The sequence below is a fragment of the Panthera leo genome, chromosome D3, assembly GCF_018350215.1.
Source record: "Panthera leo isolate Ple1 chromosome D3, P.leo_Ple1_pat1.1, whole genome shotgun sequence".
NCBI classification, from domain to species: Eukaryota; Metazoa; Chordata; class Mammalia; order Carnivora; family Felidae; genus Panthera; species Panthera leo.
The window spans coordinates 33,613,311-33,631,910 of NC_056690.1; the positions used below are offsets into that span (position 1 = coordinate 33,613,311).

At 44.4% G+C, this 18,600-nt stretch overlaps 1 protein-coding gene across 7 annotated transcripts in view; it reads right to left on the reverse strand.

Moving 5' to 3' along the window:
* The window catches only part of LOC122203049 (piezo-type mechanosensitive ion channel component 2), a 468,341-nt gene that overhangs the window by 372,895 nt on the left and 76,846 nt on the right, over positions 1-18,600 (reverse strand). For all 7 annotated transcript variants that reach the window (XM_042909601.1, XM_042909598.1, XM_042909599.1 and 4 more), the window contains exon 2: positions 11,395-11,490. In XM_042909601.1, the coding sequence (XP_042765535.1) occupies positions 11,395-11,490 (96 nt within the window). The remainder of the gene's footprint in view (positions 1-11,394; positions 11,491-18,600) is intronic.

The following is an 18,600-nucleotide window of genomic DNA, read 5'->3' on the forward strand; positions in this document are numbered from 1 at the left end:
CTCAGAGCCTGGAGCCTGCTTCGGATTCTGTGTCTCCCTCTGTCTCTGCTCCTCCCCCGCTCATGCTCTGTCTCCCTCTCTCCTTCAAAAATAAATAAAAACATTAAAAAAAAAACAACAAAGGAGGAAAGAATATACACTGGGGAAAAGACAGTCTCATCAATAGATGGTGTTGGGAAAACTGGACGGCTCCATGCAAAAGAATGAAACTGGACTATTTTCTATACCAGACACAGAAATAAACCCGAAATAGATTAAAGGTTTAATTGTAAGACCAGAGAATTAAAATACTAGAAGAAACCATAGGCAGTAATCTCTTGGACATTAGTCTTAACTATATATATATATATATATATATATATATATATATATATATATATATACATATTTGATCTGTCTCCTCAGGCAAGGGCAACAAAAGCGAAACTGAATAAATGGGACTATATAAAACTAAAAAGCATCTGCACAGCAAAGCAAACCATCAACAAAACAAAAAGGCAACCTATTTAATGGGAGAAGATATTTGCAAATTATATAACCAATAAGGGGTTAAATCCTTAACACAACTCAGTATCAAAAAATCGAATAATCCAATTTAAAAATGGGCAGAGGACCTGAATAGACATTTCTCCAAAGAGGACCTATAGATGGCACATGAAAAGAGGTTCAATATTCCTAATTATCAGGGAAATGCAAATCAAAGCCACAATGAGATGTCATCTGTTGGTGTGTACATGGAGAAGAGGGAACCCTCGTGCAGAGTTGGTGGGGATATAAATTGGTAAAGTCACTGTGGAAAACAGTATGGAGGTTCCTCAGAAAAATAAGACTAGAACTACCTTATGATCCAGCAATTCCACTTCTAGGTATTTATCCAAAGAAAATGAAAACATTAATTCAAAAAGATAAATGCACCCTATGGGGGCGCCTGGGTGGCTCAGTCGGTTAAATGTCTGACTCTTGATTTCAACACAGGTCATGATCCCATGGTTTGTGAGATCAAGCCCCACATTGGGTTCTGCACTGATAGTATGGAGACTGTTTGAGATTCTCTCTCTCCCTCTCTCTCCCTGCTCCTCCCCACTTGCTCTCTGTCTGTCTCAAAATAAACAAATAAACTTAACAAAATTTTTTTAAATAAGAAAAATAATAATAAATGCACCCTATGGTCACTGTAGCATTATTTAGCCAAGATATGGAAGCAACCTAAGTGTCCACTGACAGATGAATGGATTAAGAAGATATATAGTGGAATATTCCTCAGCCATAAAAAGAATGAAATCTTGCCATTTGTGACAACATGGATGGACCTAGAGGATATCGTGCTGAGTAAAATATGTCAGACATAGAAAAACAAATATGGTATGATTTCACTTATATGTGGAATCTAAAATACGAATGAGAAACAGACTAGAGAAACAGAACAATCTGGTGGTTGCTGGTGGAGGGTAAGGGATAAGCGAAACAGGGGAAGAGGATTGAAAAGTACAAACTACCGCTTATCAGATTAATAAGTCATGGGGATGCAATGTACAGAACGGGAACACAGTTAATAATATTTTAACAATTTTATGTTATGTGGTAACAGATGGTGGCTAGATTGACGTGATCACATCATTATGCATATAAATGTGGAATCACTATGTTGTACACCTGAAACTAATATAGCAACGCATGTCAACTATAATAAAAAAATGTAGGAGAGGAGCTATGATTTCTAAGCTCTTTATCCATCTGTTCAGCATATATGGCATAAGTAGGTGCCCATGTACGTGACACGTGACCCCCACAGGTAGATCTCTTAATACTGTGTCAAGGACCAGTGCCAAGGACTCAACATATGGGGAAACAAGGATGCTGATAATCTCAGGACCTTGCCCAAGACCACACAGTTAAATAAATAGCAGAGCTGGATTTATATCCTGGGGACAGAGAGCCCATACCATTTACCTCAGTCTATCCAATACAGTCTATCCAGTACAAAGCCTGACAGGGTAGGCAATGGTACATGTTTGTCCAATGAATAAACAAAAGAATAGTAATTTGGAGATGAGATCAACAAACTGATACCAATTCAGGTAAACGGCCTTCCTGTAATGACAGGACCTCATCTGAACAACAGCTAAGGCCATATTACAGGCTTGGTATATCAGAGCCAAATAAAGGAAAGCGTTTGGGATTTCTGAAAACCTATCCCCAGTCATAAACCAACATGATCCAATGCTTGCTGGGCTAAGAATTACATGTATTCCTGAAAGTCCTTCTCTGACCGAGCAGTGGTTGCCAAATTTAAAACAAAAGAATGTTACATCTGAACCATCCCGAAAAAGGACCTATAATTAATTCATTCAAAAGTTCGAGAAACAAGCATCTCGTTATTTCTGTTAGCATTCCTCTTGGTGGTGAGCAGATATTAATAGTAAAACACCTAATAATTTACTCAATTAAATATTTTCTTGGGTTTTGCTTTATTATGACATAATAAAACATAGTAATAATAAGTCTAATGGTATAAAGACTAACAGTGTTTTTAACAAAAACCAGATGCAAGCAGTTTTAAATATCTGCTACTATTTCCTCCCTGACGTCTAAACATGTTTTTACAAGTTAACAGACCTCTTCGCCTCTTCATAGAGGAAAATTGAACATCATTCTTTTCTCAGGGTGCTGTTAGTGATTCTGGTAAGGTGCATCCCGGGTGAGAACCTCAGAATAAGGCCCTTTTGATGATTATTTTACACACGTACACACACACACACACACACACACACACACACGCAGTCTCCGTATGATTAGTAAAATTTCCACCTAAAGTAGGACCCCTGTTCAGAGCTGGATAGATGAAAATATCTTTTTCTCCCCCATCATTTTAAAATTAACTTTGGCAATCCTTTACAAAAGTTAACTTGGCCTGCTAACCACTGTCACTAAAGTACAGTGAAGCCTCATCTCCTTTACTACCCTCTCTAATTCTATCCCCCTTCCAAATGTTGAAAGAGATCCCAACGACGAGGAAAAAAAAATACGTTCTTTGTAACTTACACATGTAAATGCAAGCAAATATACCAGGGGACCTGTTACCTTATTCAAAATAACAAAGCAAAAAAAAAAAAATAACAAAGCAAAGTTTATTTAAAAAAAAAACAAGATATTTCAGGGACTCACTCCTTTGATCAGAGGAAAGATAAAAATCTCCTCCACAAACCACGTATTGAAAAATATTTGAAGGCAAAGCCTGAAAGGGTTGGCAGCATGTGGTTCTGTTTTTCCTCTGGCAATCTGGCCTTGGCACAGGACTGGACCCACTACCTGTGCTTCCCCTACTGCAGGAGGAGCTAGCCATCATAAATGAAGACAGAAAACTTAAGAAAGATCCACACAGGCACCCGAGGTCCTTCCCTTGCCTCTACCACTGGGAGTGCTGTTCTCACCTCCTACAGGGTTGCCCAATCTTGGCAAACATTTGGGAAGAAGGCTCTCAGAATGAGTATGGGTCTTCAAAGAAGAAGACAACTTTGGCATTAGAGAGAATTATACACCTTAGACAACAATTATCTCCGTATGTCTTAGTGTGTGTGTGTGTGTGTGTGAGTGTGTGTATGTGTGTGTGTGTGTGTGTGTGTGTGTATGTGGGGGGGGGGGCTGGAGAATTCTTAATCATGGAGCCCCCAAAAAGGAAGTGACTATATGAACTGAATAACACTATTAAGATAAGAGCCTTTTATCCAGCAGCCCAAGAGAACACCTGCTGGCAGGACCAAGCAAGCAGACAGAAGCAATTTCCAGCGAACAGCAAATTCACACTGTAGCCAGATGTATGCTTCTAATGTCAGAACTATTATTTATCCAGAGTAAATGAAAAGATGTAAAACTTTTTATTAAAACCAACTGAAAGACGCCCCGGACCCGGAGCATTTACACAGTCAAGACCCAAGAATTTATGACCAGGTACGTGCAAGGACTCACTCTATCACAGTTTTGTGGGGAAGGACCCATGGAAAGGCTTGATGAGGTGGGGTGGCAGAAGGAGAACAGGCATCTAAGTCTCACAAATGTAGCCTCCCCACCAATTCCTTAATAAGAGGAGACAACAGTAATATGAGAACCTCACTATGGACTATTCCTAGCTTGTTAAGTGGATTTATAATCCGGTTCACAATAAATGTGGGTTTTTCTTTTCATTCCAGAATGGAGGTTCTCCCTTTTCAATAAATCATTTTTCTATCTTCTTATCAAATGAGTTACTATATAGGGAGTGCTTACAATAGACCCTGTGACATACAGTTGGCTACCTTTACTGTTATTAACATCCTCCCTCCAAGGACATCTCCAGATATGACATCTAACTCTCTGGTCTGGGTCGAGAAGGCACTGCCTACTATTGTAGTCGAGATTCCAGGGTAAATCTAGTTAATCGCTACTTCCTTCAGGATGCTGCCTTTTTGTCTGGGTATCTCATTTGATAACAATATCCTACATGTAATATATTCTTATATCCACATATATTCATCATGGAAAGATGTTCCGTGTGTATTTGTCCTTTGTGTGCAGCAACAATGGTGTTCTTATTCAAATAAACTTTATGTTTTTGATGCCTTTTGAGAGAAAAAGAGAGTGCAGAGGGAGAGGGAGAGAGAGAATCCCAAGCAGGCTCCACACTCAGCTCAAGCCTGACACGGGGCTCAATCTCAGGATCGTGAGATCGTGACCTGAGTCGAAATCAAGAGTTGGACGCTTAACCGACTGAGCCGCTCAGGCGCCCCACATTCAAATAAACTTTAAACACCCTCATTTATAATGAGGAGAGACCTGAAGATATTTTGTTTATACTAAATATTCTGGGTTTTATCTCTTTTTTAAATTTTTTTTCAATGTTTATTATTTTTGAGAGAGAGACAGAGACAGAGAGCAAGCAGGGAAGGGGCAGAGAGAGAGGGAGACATGGAATCCGAAGCAGGCTGCAGGCCCTGAGCTGTCGGCACAGAGCCCGATGCAGGGCTCAAACTCATGAATCTGAGCTGAGGTCAGAAGCTCAACTGACTGAGCCACCCAGGCACCCAAGGGTTTTATCTCTTTTCTTAAAATTGACAAGACTAATTACATCACCAGCACCCCCCCCCACTGCCCCCCGCCATTGAAGGGACTCCAAATGTTGCATAAATCAGACCCAGCTTACTCCTAAGGCCAACTGCAGGAAAGTAGTGTGAGATGAATTTAGAGAGATGACAGCATCACTGAATAATTATATGGCTTTCTCATTCAATGAGATATATAATATCCATGTGTTTGAGAGGCGAAGAACCCTTTTTTCTTCTTTTTATCCTTCACAAATTCAAACATCGTATTTTGCGAAGGGAAGTCTTTGAATTCATATTTGTTGAAAGAAATAACCCGTCACCGTAAGATATATGTTCTATATAACATAAGGCATAGGTTATCAATCTGAACCAATGCAAATTAAAATATCTCCTTTAAATATACTCAAACTATCTCTCCAGACCTGGAGCCTAGTAATCTATCAGCCAACAAGTATTTATTAAGTGACTAGGTTTCCCTTGTCGCTCGCAAATCCCCAGAGGACCTTGTTCTCTCTCGGGGGCATGAGTCAGAACAACATAGTTGCTAAGAGCACAGCCACCCATAGGGCACCTGTGTGTCCTCAGGCTTATTCTCAACCCACCTGGAATTCAGTCTCCATCTGCAGTACAAGGATTTGGGGTAACAGTTTTTAATAATAGCAGCAGCCACTTCAAAATGTCGTTGTGAGACTTAAACTAGTTCATGCACATAAATAATATGTGCTTAGTAGGCAGTGCTATTGGCTTTCTATTAACAGGTTATTTGACCCAAATACGATTTAGCAAGAAATGTTGGAAAGCACGGGATTCTTAGAGATATTGAGAGAGCACTGGAAAAGTCCCGAGGTAAATATTGATGGTGGTCATCCGGATGAGGCTAGGATTTCTAAAACTCTCTCGCTCTGATGTTCAAAGTAATAGTGTACTTCAAAATAATAATATTATTATTAGCCAATATACACTGAGCATTTACCATGGCCTTCTTCCGCAACTAATATGTTTTATTACTTGTATTCCATTCAAACAAAACACTCTTCCACCATATTGGCTGATGTGGTATACTCCATATGCCACAAGGTATAGGGAATCTGTGTCTGGTTAGAGAAGTTAGTATCTTGGGGCACCTGGTTAAGGAGTTATCAGTTGGTTAAGCCTCCAAATCTTGATTTCGCCTCAGGTCATGACCTCACAGCTCATGGGTTTGAGCTGTATCAGGCTCTGGGCTGGCAGCATGGAGCCTGCTTGGGATTCTCTCTTTCTCCCTCCCTCTCTCTCTTTCTGCCCCTCCCATACTCATGCTTGCACGCTCTCTCTCTCTCTCTCTCTCTCTCTCAAAAATAAATACATAAACTTAAAACTTAGTATCTCCTCGACTTCAAATGTATGAGCCACTTGAAGCTAATTATATATTAGTGTTTAATGGAGTGCAGTCTCAATCCCAATGCAAAGCACACCGTTAGGGAAACAGCAGAAAAAGATTTCTTTTCCTTCCTACAGTATTATATGCTTAAATAAAATGCCTATAAGAGCATAAAACATCTTGATTTACTAAATTACTCATGATCTTCTGACCCCAATTAAGTCTGAAATAGCAAAATCCCATGGCCCATTGTACCCTAAGCTTCTGTCTCCGAGGGATGAAAATATACAATAAACTGTTCTATGATGTTTGCTATTATGGAGACTGAGGTAAGCATAAGACCATAGCTATGTTTATAAATGCTTCTAAAATGAGAAAGTGTGAGTATAAATTCACTCATTCATTCATTCCATAAATATTTACTGACTGCCTTACTATACACCAGACATTGTTTCTGTGACCTGGAAATACAGGGTAATAAACAAAACAGCAAAATCCTTCCCATCTTGAAGTTTACATGTCAGAAGGGAAAGAGACTCAGATAATAAATGCATTAAAATGGGACTCTGGCTCAGTTTCAGAGGAAACCCTAAAAGAGCTGAGGAACCAAGCCTCCCTCACTTTCCAATGAATGCTATGGCAAAGGACATATGTTCTCAACCCGTGGTTCCTTCCCCCGAAGAGGATATGAAACAGAATGGTGGAGAAGCCGAGAGAATTAACTATCTTAGAAAGATTTTCAAGCCTAGTGAGAGTGGCTTCCCAGAGACACCCCTGTGAGCTCCAGGGCCTGGAGCGGCTCTGAAATATGACTTGCCTGGGAAATCCGAAGGGCAAGAAGAGGGGTGAGGGTCTTGTTGAGTTAAGTAATTGCACGCTGACCTATGGCAGATGAAAGGTGCCTGTTCTCCATGGCCTGAGTGTGCACACCCGTGTGTGTGTGTATGAGAGAGAGAGAGAGAGAGAGAGAGAGAGAGAGAGAGAGAGAGAGAAAGCGAGAGAGGGGGGAATTGGAGGGGAGAGAGAGCTCCCTTCAGACATCGACTCCCAGGGAGAAATTCCAAGGCCTCCTGACAGCTGGGAAATGGGGTGCCTAGTCCTCAGAGGCAATTCCAAACTTACACCTCAGCTTCCTGCACATGGCAGTTTAGGAGGGATTCTGACAGGAGGAAGCACCTCCAGCTCAAGTCCATCTGGATGGAGCAGTGGAAAAATCACTTTTAAGTAACTAGGGATGTTTTGTCTGGTAGAAAACAGACTGAAGGGAAAGATCCCCTCCACCACCCCTCCTGACAGTTGAAAAGCTATGGGTAGTTCACTGACCACGAACATGGAACTGTCTCATTTGCCTCACATGACTCTTATTAGTAAGAGTGCCAGGCATGCCTGTCCACACAGATCGGTCCCCTGACTGCCTCCTGTGGTTCTAGTGACACTCAGGTGGCTCTTGTGTCCCAGTTCTACTCATGACACCCCTGACTCCCCCCACTGTAGTCTAATCCAGTCCCATCACAATATTGCAATAATGTAATTATATAATCTTCTAATGACTATAGTCCTCCAGCCTCTGTTAGCTCTTTTTTTTTAAAGTTTATTTATTTATTTTGAGAGACAGAGAGAGAGAACGAGCAAGCATGAGCAGGGGAGGGCAGAGAGAGGGAAAGAGAGAATCCCAAGCAAGCTCCAAGCAGTCAGTGCAAAGACTGATGTGGGCTCAAACTCACGAACCACGAGATCATGACCTGAGCCAAACTCAAGAGTCAGACGCTTAACCCACCGAGCCACCCAGACACCCCTGTTGACTCTTTTTTTTTTTTTTTACAGTTTTTTAAGTTTATTTATTTGAGAGAGACAGAGACAGTGTGAGCAGGGGAGGGGCAGAGAGAGGGGGAGAGAATCCCAAGCAGGCTCTGCACCGTCAGCACAGAGCCTGATGCCCGATGCGGGGCTCAAACCCACGAAATCATGAGGCCGGGAACTAAGCCACAGAAACACCCTCCAAGCTGCAACCCTGAAACTCTCCACCTGCTTGTCCCTCTATGGATACACTTAGAGGAAACATAATCACACAAGAGTGAAAGAAATCCAACAGACCAAATGCAGGGCACGGGGTCACGTGGTAACTTTTACACGTCAGCACCATGCTTCCAGTCTAGGGGGTCCACGTCATTACGTGGTCCCTGCAATGCGCACAGAGGCCTTTGGCTCCAGGGGCAATCCAAACTCACTTGTGGCTTCAGGCAGACAGTCTGCGAGCAGGCAGCACAGAGGCTGCTGACAGTTCTTTCGGTTTGACAACGTGCTCTCCTACCGATTCATGAGAAACGTAGGTGAACGCGAATTTGGAGGTCCGAGCATGTCGGAGCCTGACTCTTCCTGAAAAGCCACACTGTGGTCACTCTGCCAGACCCACCACTGCTTGCGTCTATGCCACGTCGGCTTGCAGGTCCCGGACCATGCACCGCCAGAAATGCCCAGTGTGGGTATCTCCAAACACAGACTTTAGAAATGTCTGGATTGTGAGCCCTGCACGTTCAGAAAAAAATATGTGGGGTATCCTCGCCTAGAGACCCTCTGTGTCTCCATAAACAAACAAGCAAACAAATAAATAAGTGAGGTTACTGTATCTGAATATCAGTCCTGTGTCTTAGCTCCTTGGTCCTGAAGTGCAGGAAAGAGGAAAGTACTCACAACAGTGCTTCCCTATACTAACTGCACAGATGCCTGTGGGTTTCCGTTTCAAGCCCAGTGCCTCCCTCTCTCCCATTAGGAGCAGCACCAGCAGACGTGCGTGCTGATCATGCTTTGCCTGGGCACTGACCTTGCAACATTTTGTGAATTCGGGATATTTCTTTACATAGAGAAGAACGGCTTTTTGCTTTTGATTTCATGCTTCACCTCCTGACAGTGTCAGTCCCTGGTGCACCAGGTAGAAACATTGGGCCAATTGTCCCGCGCTTCTGAAATAGTCGCACGACCACCCCTGCAGAGACTGAGGCAACTCGACAGAAAGCAGGGCTGGTTAGTTGGGAAGAAGGCAAAGCCAGGCACTGTCATCTAAGTATGAAGGGAGAAAATTCCAGTTACCTGATTTTCAGGTAAAACCATAAGGAGATATCTTGATATAAAAGTAACAGATCATTTAATTGAATATATACAGGTACTCCTTTTTTATTTCTTTTAATGTTTATTTATTTTTGAGAGACAGAGAGAGAGACAGGTACGAGCGGGGGAGGGCAGAGAGAGAGCGAGACACAGAATCAGAAGCAGGCTCCAGGCTCCGAGCTGTCAGCACAGAGCCCGACGCAGGGCTCGAACTCACAGACCGTGAGATCATGACCTGACCCAAGTCAGACGCTTAACGACTGAGCCAGCCAGGTGCCCCCAGGTACTCATTTTTAAAGCACTTGTTTCTGAATGTGTATGATACCCCCACTTTTTTTTTAAACATGAGCTCCAGGCCAAGCCATGAAATACAAGTTGCCCGTATGTTATAACCTTGGTTCTGAGGCCAGAAATTACTCTGTTTCAATGTCTTCGTTTATGTTAAACTGTAGGAATGAGGCAAGAGTGGGTGTGGTCCCCTGAACAAGGGATCTTGAGGTTTGATAAGGATTATGCTTGCACTCACTTTTCTCCAGCTCTTCGTCACTTGTTGTAGTAAGGATTTAAGTGACTTCGAAGAGCCCTTACTTAGGGGGCACCTGAGTGGCTCAGTCGGTTGAGCATCTGACTCCTGATTTCAGTTTAGGTCATGATCTCACGGTTCGTCAGTTTGAGCCCCACATCGGGCTCTGGGCTGTCAGTGAGAGATTCTCTTTCTCTTTCTCTCTCTCTCTCTCTTTGCCCCTCTCCCACTCTCATGTGCTCTCTGTCTCAAAATAAATAAATAAACTTAAAAAAAAAAACAAGAGTGGTTACTCCGGTTCTCCCTCAGGCAGGAAAGTCAACACGGCGTCTGCAGTCCTCACTATTCAGATGAAGAATCATAATATGCATTATAAATGCAACAGTTCAGGAAAGACAGAGCCATTATTTGCTGTTCTGCATACACCAAGTCGTCACCTCTTTTCCTGAAGACTCACCACAAGTTGATAAGTTGGTGGCAGTGACCAATGGCCCTTCCCGCACCACCCTGTTGGTTGGGCCAAACACAACTTCCTTTTTTTTCCATGTTAATATACAGCCATCTCACCTGAGACACTGGGCACAGTCTTTATTTCTGACGGTATTGTTTGGAGAAATTGACCTGGTGTGGTTTAATGTTTATACTTGTGGAAGAACTTCAAATATGGAAACTTAGAAGGCAGACCATGCCTCCTAATTTGAACCTCAGAAGAAATTGTCACATTCTTTTCTATGCCTTCAGATTCTTGCAGGGCAATGGGAAATGGATCCAAAATTTTGCAGCAACATGCTTGAGAAACCCTCCTCCAGACTCAGATTACTCTCTTCCAGTACTTGATTGAGGCATATGGAAGAGATCTCAGCTGATGTATAAACAAGTCATGACCGGGACCCGGCCTCCTACCCGGTACTCCTGCTACGTGGCTTGGAAATGTTAAGACGGTGCTCTGCCTCCTTTCCACTTGCCACCACATTCTCCCCAGCAATCCAATATGCAAAGCATGTGCCAATGTTGCTCCGCCCTCTGCCTTATTTTGTTGAAAATACCCTGAGTTCACCTTAACCAGCCAGAATGTTCCAGATACACTGCAAGCATACCAACGAAGACCGACTTGGGAACTTGTGGGGGAGGATAGCTTTGTAAATGACAAAAACGTGTCACCAACCAGCTCCACGCTACTCAATTTGCAGCTGCTCAAACACTTGACGCCCGCTCCCAACGGGACCAGCACGACGCACAGACAGCATCTCTCGTATCAGATAAAGACAGACCCAGAAGCCCAGCGAAATGCATTCCGACCTCAGCAGAGAACAGCACACGTCTCTTACCTTGCATCGTTGCTTTTGTTGGTTCCGAGAACAGGGGGATGAGCAAGAGGTAGATGAGGTAGACAAAGGAGAGCCCATTGTACCGGAACGCACACGCTGCGGTTGGGAAGAGAAATGAGAGGGAGAGCGTCATTAACAATGGCAGGCTGATGGGACCAGGGTGCATGGGCCTGCGTGGGTGACTGCATCAGCCGTCGCTAGATCAAATGGTGACCTAAGCAGATAAGTCAATTAGGAAGTAAAAATTCAGCCTTTCTTCTGTGTTCCTCACTCTGTCGAGCACCATTAGAAATGCAGAATTAAAATGCATCATCCTTGCTCTTAAAATCTACCCAGGAAGGCAGCACCCACATACCTGAATGAAGGCAGTCCATAAATGAGTCATAAATTAAGCTGGAGAAATTAAAATCGCTACGGAAATATAGAGGCAACGGGATTGGGGAGGGTTTGGGATGCGTGGGGAAGGTTTTTCCATGGAAGAGAGGAGACAGAAGAGACAGACAACAGAAGGATATTTGGTAAACGCTCCATGGCAGGGCTTTACACAAATTTTGTCATTTAATCCTCATTTTATGAGTAGGAACAGTCAGGCTCAGAAAGACTCAACCGCTCACCTGAATCTCCCAACTAGGATTTGACCGAGTTAGAATTAAGCTCAGATCTGCCAGGCTCCCGACCCTATGCTCCTTCTTCTGCATCGCTTATCTGACACACAGAACTCCAACGACTGGCTCCAGTGCGTGCCTTAGCTCTCCAGGTTCCCATTTCCCCATCTGTGAGGCACACATGATAACTGTCTCTAACTCATTGACTCATTATGAGGGATAAATAGAAATATATAATATGATAATACCTATGGCTCAGCGTCTTATACCCAGGAGGCCCTCAGAAACATGAGCATTTATCATATCATCCTCATTATTATCCAGGGAGAAGAAAGTGTGCAGTGTTCCATGCAGAAAGAAAATGAGCACATTATAGCAATAAGAAATAAATTTACTGGCTGACTAAAGAAAAACTAAAGACGAGAAGGACTGAATATGAACCTGTGAGGTGAGGAAATCTGTTTAATGATTACACAGATGGAAACATGTTGGAATGAAAGTTGGGAGGAGAGAAAATAGAAGGCAGTGGACTATGGAGTTGATGTTAGTACATAACCATAATAACAATTATTACTATTAAATAATAATAATAATAATAATAATAATGATGATGATGATGATGATCTGGTGACTGTGTGAGAAATTTGGACTGGGAGAGAGTGAAACTGAAAAGTTGTGGTAATTGGGGAATAAATGAGGATTCCAGACAGAGCAGTGATGACAGCAAGTTTAAAAAGCAGCAGATGGAATAAAAAAGCATTTTGTAAAATAAATATGGAGAGGTGTGAAGAGAAATTATACAACAGTGACTCCAAGGCTTGTAGCCCAGGCAATGATAAGTATTACTGCCATGGAGAAAAGTGATTTAAGAAGTGGTAAGTTTAGGGGCGTCTGGGTGGCTCAGTTGGTTAAGTGTCCAACTTCGGCTCAGGTCATGACCTCACAGTTTGTGAGTTTGAGCCCCACACTGGGCTCTTTGCTGTCAGCACAGAGCCTGCTTCGGATCCTCTGTCCCCCTCTCTTTCTGCTCCTCCTCTGTTTGCTCGTTCTCTCTCTCTCTCTCAAAATAAATAAACTTTAAAAAATATGAGTTTACCTTTAGACAAACTCACAGAATTAAATCACAGGGTGGGGACCAGATGGAAATAGCCAGTCGTTAGCATGGACAGCATCCTTGCTTAGGGCTCTAGGGGGAAAGGGAGGTGCAGCCTGAGCAAAGTGTTCGAAGAAATGACAAGAAGGGAAAGATTCTCCCAAGGCAAGAGCAATAGACAGATGTACACAAGACAGAAGCATCTGCCTCGACTGCTGCCTGCATATGGGGTAAAGATGGAGGGGAAACTGGTAGGTATGCAAGAAAAAAAAAGGGGCAGAAAATTTAGGACAGACATGAGAAAATCCAGGAAGGTCCAGTTTCACAAGAGAACAAGTTTTCACAAAAAAGTTCACTATGACAGAGAGATGAATTGATCACCAGCAAGGATGTCTTCGAAGGTCTCTGAAGGAGGAGGTCGTCACATGGAAATGCAAGAGAAGCACTGTGGTAACCAAGAAGTAGGAAACGAGAAGGGGAGTCCGGGGGGGGGGTCAGGAGAGCCCGAGAGGACTGAGTATGGGAGACATGGCACGGGCAAGGCCTGGGTGCCCTTGGTCAGAGGGTGGAGCATCTGGAACCACAGGACAATCCAGTATGGGATGCAAATTGGGACTCACAAACATGGTTCCCACGCAGGGAGACCAGATCCAGGAGGGCTGATCTTGAGACAGAATTTGAACAGCAGGAGCATGGCATAGGCCAGCCCCCAGCCCTCGCTTCTGGTGGCTTACTCTAGAGTCCAGCAATCAGTGGCACAGTAGGGCAAAGTGAGGGATGGTATCCTAAGGAAAGGAGGAATTCAGAAAACGTGCTTTTTCATTCCAAAAGAATCGCGCACATATTTGTAGCTGTTTACACCATCACTGACATTCCTAATCTCCTTTATGGAAAGACCCAAAGCAGGAATAAACTTTCACACTATTGATGGGGCTGATAGGAAAATATATAAATGGGACAATGTAAAGGAATAAAAACATATGCTTGAATTGGCTTTCTAGATTGTTTTTCCTTCTGTTTCTTATTTCTCATCCACAGCTGAAGCTCCTTAAAAACAATTCAAAGATATTTGGTTATTCATTCAGCTAACAAATATTTATTGAGTGTGTACTATGTGCCGGGACCCCCAAAGATCCTCCTCTGCCTTTGGGAACTCACATTTTGTTGAGGAGATGTATGAGGAACAACAAACACAAGGTCAACCACCAGAAACGTTGGAAAACAAGCACTACGTGAAGAGGAAGCCCGCAGGGAAAGGGGGTAGGTGAGGCAGGTGAGCCAGCTGACCGAGTCTCCCGTGGGAGAGGGTGCCGGGGCGGGGACTTGGAGCAGAAGCGGGCCCGGCCTGGGTGACCCGCCCCAGAGTGTCCCACAGGGTGCCAGTGTGCCAGCAGAGTCCTGGATGGGGCCAGACCGGGTGCACCTTACAAGGAAGGGATCAGAAGACACTGGCTGTCACTCTCAGATGTCAGTTCTGTGCTGGTTCTCACCCACAGTTCCAGGCTGCAAGCCCAGCTCCTGCCTACGCCCGCGGCTCCGTGCCTCCGTTCACACCCTGCGTGCTGCGCCGCTGCCCAGCTAAAGAGCCAGCACCCTCCATATGCTGCTTCCTGCCTGTAGGCTTCGCCCGCACCCCTCCCTCCGACCGCAACACCTTCCCATCCTTCCTCCACCAAGCATCTTGCCACATGGCTTACGTGTGTCCTCCTCTGGCTCATCGCCCATGTCCACAGCCTCCCAAACAGCTGCATTTCACCCCCTGGTGCCTCTTCCAGGTCACTTCTCATTCAGCGTCACACGCGTCAGTACAGATGCCGGTGACCACCTCTGCTGTCTCCAGGGCCCCGTGCACAGGAGGTGCTCAGACCCACGAGAATCACGAAGAGTGAATAAATGAATGAAATGGAATGGAAAAGACGTGAGGGCATCCAGAAAGAGAAGCAGCTATCCAAGTGTGCAGCCTGCCCGGCAGCAGAAACACACCACAATGGACATTTAAATAAAAACATCACAATTGACATTTACACAACCGTAAACAAAATACACATCTAAACAACTGGAACATTTCTTTCTTTTCAGCCCTACCCTAGGGGTTTTGTCCATGTTCATTAGTATTGTGCAGCAAAATTACCCATTCCTGAATATTTCTGGGGGAAAAACTCAAGTAGAATTCACTTTAACGAGCACTCACAGTGACTTATCCGCTGTGAATGTGTCTCATAATAGCTTACAAAAATGTGCTTGCTATGTGTCAAGCCCTGACGTGTGCACTCCATGCACACTGACCATATGATTACCATGCCCCTTTCACAGGGACTGTTAATTACTCTCTCTCTACACACGAAAAACCAGGAAGCGCAGGTAAGTAACCAGGCTGAGGCTAGAGCCGGGGAGTCTAGTCCCTGAGGCTGCACAATCATTAGGAAGCATCGCGGCCTCACGACGGCTCCATGCCTCACGACGGCTCCATGCCGTCACCTGTCTATCTTGTCCCCAGTTAACCGTCAGGGGCTCAGTGAGCCAGAGCCTTCCCTCCACAGGATGACAAATGCTCTGCATGTATCAGTCTTGCTGTTTCAGTTTTATAACCTCACTCTGTCAGGTTTCCAATTATGCATAGTGGAAATGTGTATACTGGGGACATTCCCCAAGACTGACTTTGGAGGGGGAAAAAGGAGACCGCTCTTGGGGTCTGGCATCACAGCCTCTGGTAATCACTATTCACAGCTAAGTCCAAAGACGTAAGGAGAGGACAAGGACAATGGTCCCCCGTAATGGTCACCTCTTGGTTGTCATGCCCATATGTAATCCCCTGCTTCTGAATATGGGCTGGAGCCAGTGACTCCCCGTGAAGAGAGACAGTAAAAGTATCCTGATACCACTTGATGGCTTCTATTCTGGGTGCCCCTCTGCCTCTCCCCTTGCTCACCAGGCATGTGGCAAGGGGCTGAAGTCTCCAGCCAGCAGCCAGCCCTCTCCAGCCAACAGCCAGCGAGTTAGCTTGGAGGCAGCTCATCTGGAGACCGTGACCTCACCCCCACCCCCCACCCCGCCTTGACTGCAGCCTTGTGAGACAGCCTGCACCACATGCAGAGCCACACCTGGGTTCCTGACTCCCAAAAACTCTCAGATAGTTTGAGCTGCTAAATACCTAGGTAATTTGTATGCATTAAGAGATGCCCACAGGGGCGCCTGGGTGGCTCAGTCGGTTAAGTGTCCGACTTCAGCTCAGGTCACGATCTCGCGGTCCGTGAGTTCGAGCCCCGCGTCGGGCTCTGGGCTGCTGGCTCAGAGCCTGGAGCCTGCTTCCGATTCTGTGTCTCCCTCTCTCTCTGCCCCTCCCCCATTCATGCTCTGTCTCTCTCTGTCTCAAAAATAAAAATAAATGTTAAAAAAAAAAAAAGAGATACCCACACTTAAAAATCAAGCCACTTCTAAAAATCCAACTTCATTTATTTTTGTCTGAAATTATCCCATTTGACTGATGACAGTGGCCCAACAAGGTGAATTCCCTGCTTTACTTTTTATGTGTAAAGTTGCTATCCAGGAGCTCACCCAAGCTGCTGGGGACTCTGAATGACATTTTCTTTCTTTCTTTTTTTTTTTAATGTTTATTTTTTGAGACTGAGAGAGAGAGAGAGAGCATGAGAGGGACAGAAGCAGAGAGAGAGAGAATGACACAGAATCCGAAGCAGGCTCCAGGCTCTGAGCAGTCAGTAACAGCCGGACACAGGGCTTGAACTCACGAACAGTGAGATCGTGACTTGAGCTGAAGTCGGACACTTAACGGACTGAACCACCCAGGCACCCCTAAATGACATTTCTAAGTGAGTTATCCCCATCAAGCGCAAAATGCCTTTGAACTTGCTGAGGCAGCACATGTGAGCTAGAAAAGCCTTAGAAGGCAAATAGCAATCGCTCCTTCATCAAGCATGATGTTGCCTTTTTTCAGGAGCACATTTGCAACTCTTCGTAATGAGCTCTTGTGTTCTGTCTGCACTGTGTTCCAGATACCCCGCACCTCTCTTGGACAGTCAAGACACCTGGACCTCTGCCCTCTGCCTCAAGAACTTTACTGTTGATAGTACAATTTTTTTTTTTTTTTGAAATTGCTCAAAGGAGAAAGAGTCTTTGCTTTGGCTAAGAATGTACTACAGTTTCCACTATTCCTACCTGTTTTTAATGACCCAGAATTATATGGAAACCCCCCCAAAAGGGTGACAACAGTTGACAGGAATTTCCCAAACAAAAGACCTTGCCAGGCCTAGAGGGCCCACAATTACAAACCAGGAGTCAACAAGTTATCAAGTGAAGTGTTTTATAAATTCGAATACCATCCTTTGAACTGTAAACAATTGAACTTGCCTCATTAAGGAACTTCATTTTGTAAAGATCAAAGTTGGCAAGCAGTTTTGGGAAAACTCTCCCAACAGGAAATGATTGGACTCTGACAATTCATCAAAATGAGAAGGGGAAAAATTTGTTGCAAGTATGAAGTTAAGATGACCACGCAACATTATTTTAAATTTATTTTTATTTTTTTAATGTTTATTTATTTTTGAGAGAGAGAGAGGCAGAGTGCAAGTGGGGGAGGGGCAGAGAGAGAGAGGGAGACACAGAATCCAAAGAGGCTCTGAGCCATCAGCACAGAGCCCAATGCAAGGCCTGAACTCACGGACCGTGAGATCATGACCAGTGAGATCATGACCCGAGTTGAAGTCAGATGCCCAGCTGACTGAGCCACCCAGGTACCCCTGTCATGCAACATTTATAAAAATACTTGATTGCAGTTTGTGTACAGATCTTCCTCGACTTACAGTGGGGTTACGTCCCAATGAAACCAAGGTAAGATGAAAATAATGATAGTCTAAAATGTATTAATACACCTAACCTACTGAACGTCATAGCTCAGCCCAGACTGCCTTAAACGTGCGAAGGACACTTACTTTTTTGTAACGTTTATTCATTTTTTGATAGAGAGAGACAGAGCGTGAGTGCGGGAGGGTCAGAGAGAGAGGGAGACACAGAATCCGAAACAGGCTCCAGGCTCTGAGCTGTCAGCCCAGAGCCCGATGTGGGGACGGACCGTGAGATCATGACCTGAGCCGAAGTTGGACGCCCAACCGACTGAGCCACCCAGGCGCCCCAAAGGACACTTACTTTAGCACAATTAAAGGAATCATCTGACACAAGCCGATTTTATAATCAAGTGTTGAATCGCTGGTGCAACTGACTGAATACTGTACTGAAAGTGACAAACACAATGGCTGTCTGGATATAGAATGGCAAGAATGTAAGTCTTATGGCTACTGAACTTCATACCCGGTGTGGTGAACGGGGAGCAGCGGCTGCTACCACCCAGCATCGTGGGAGAACATTGCACTGCAGGCCGCCAGCCCAAATTCCAAGCTCAAAATACAGTTTCTACTGAATGCATATTGCTTTTGTCCAATCATCCGCCGAAAGGCGGGACCATCTGTATAATAATTTCCCCTTGACTACAATATG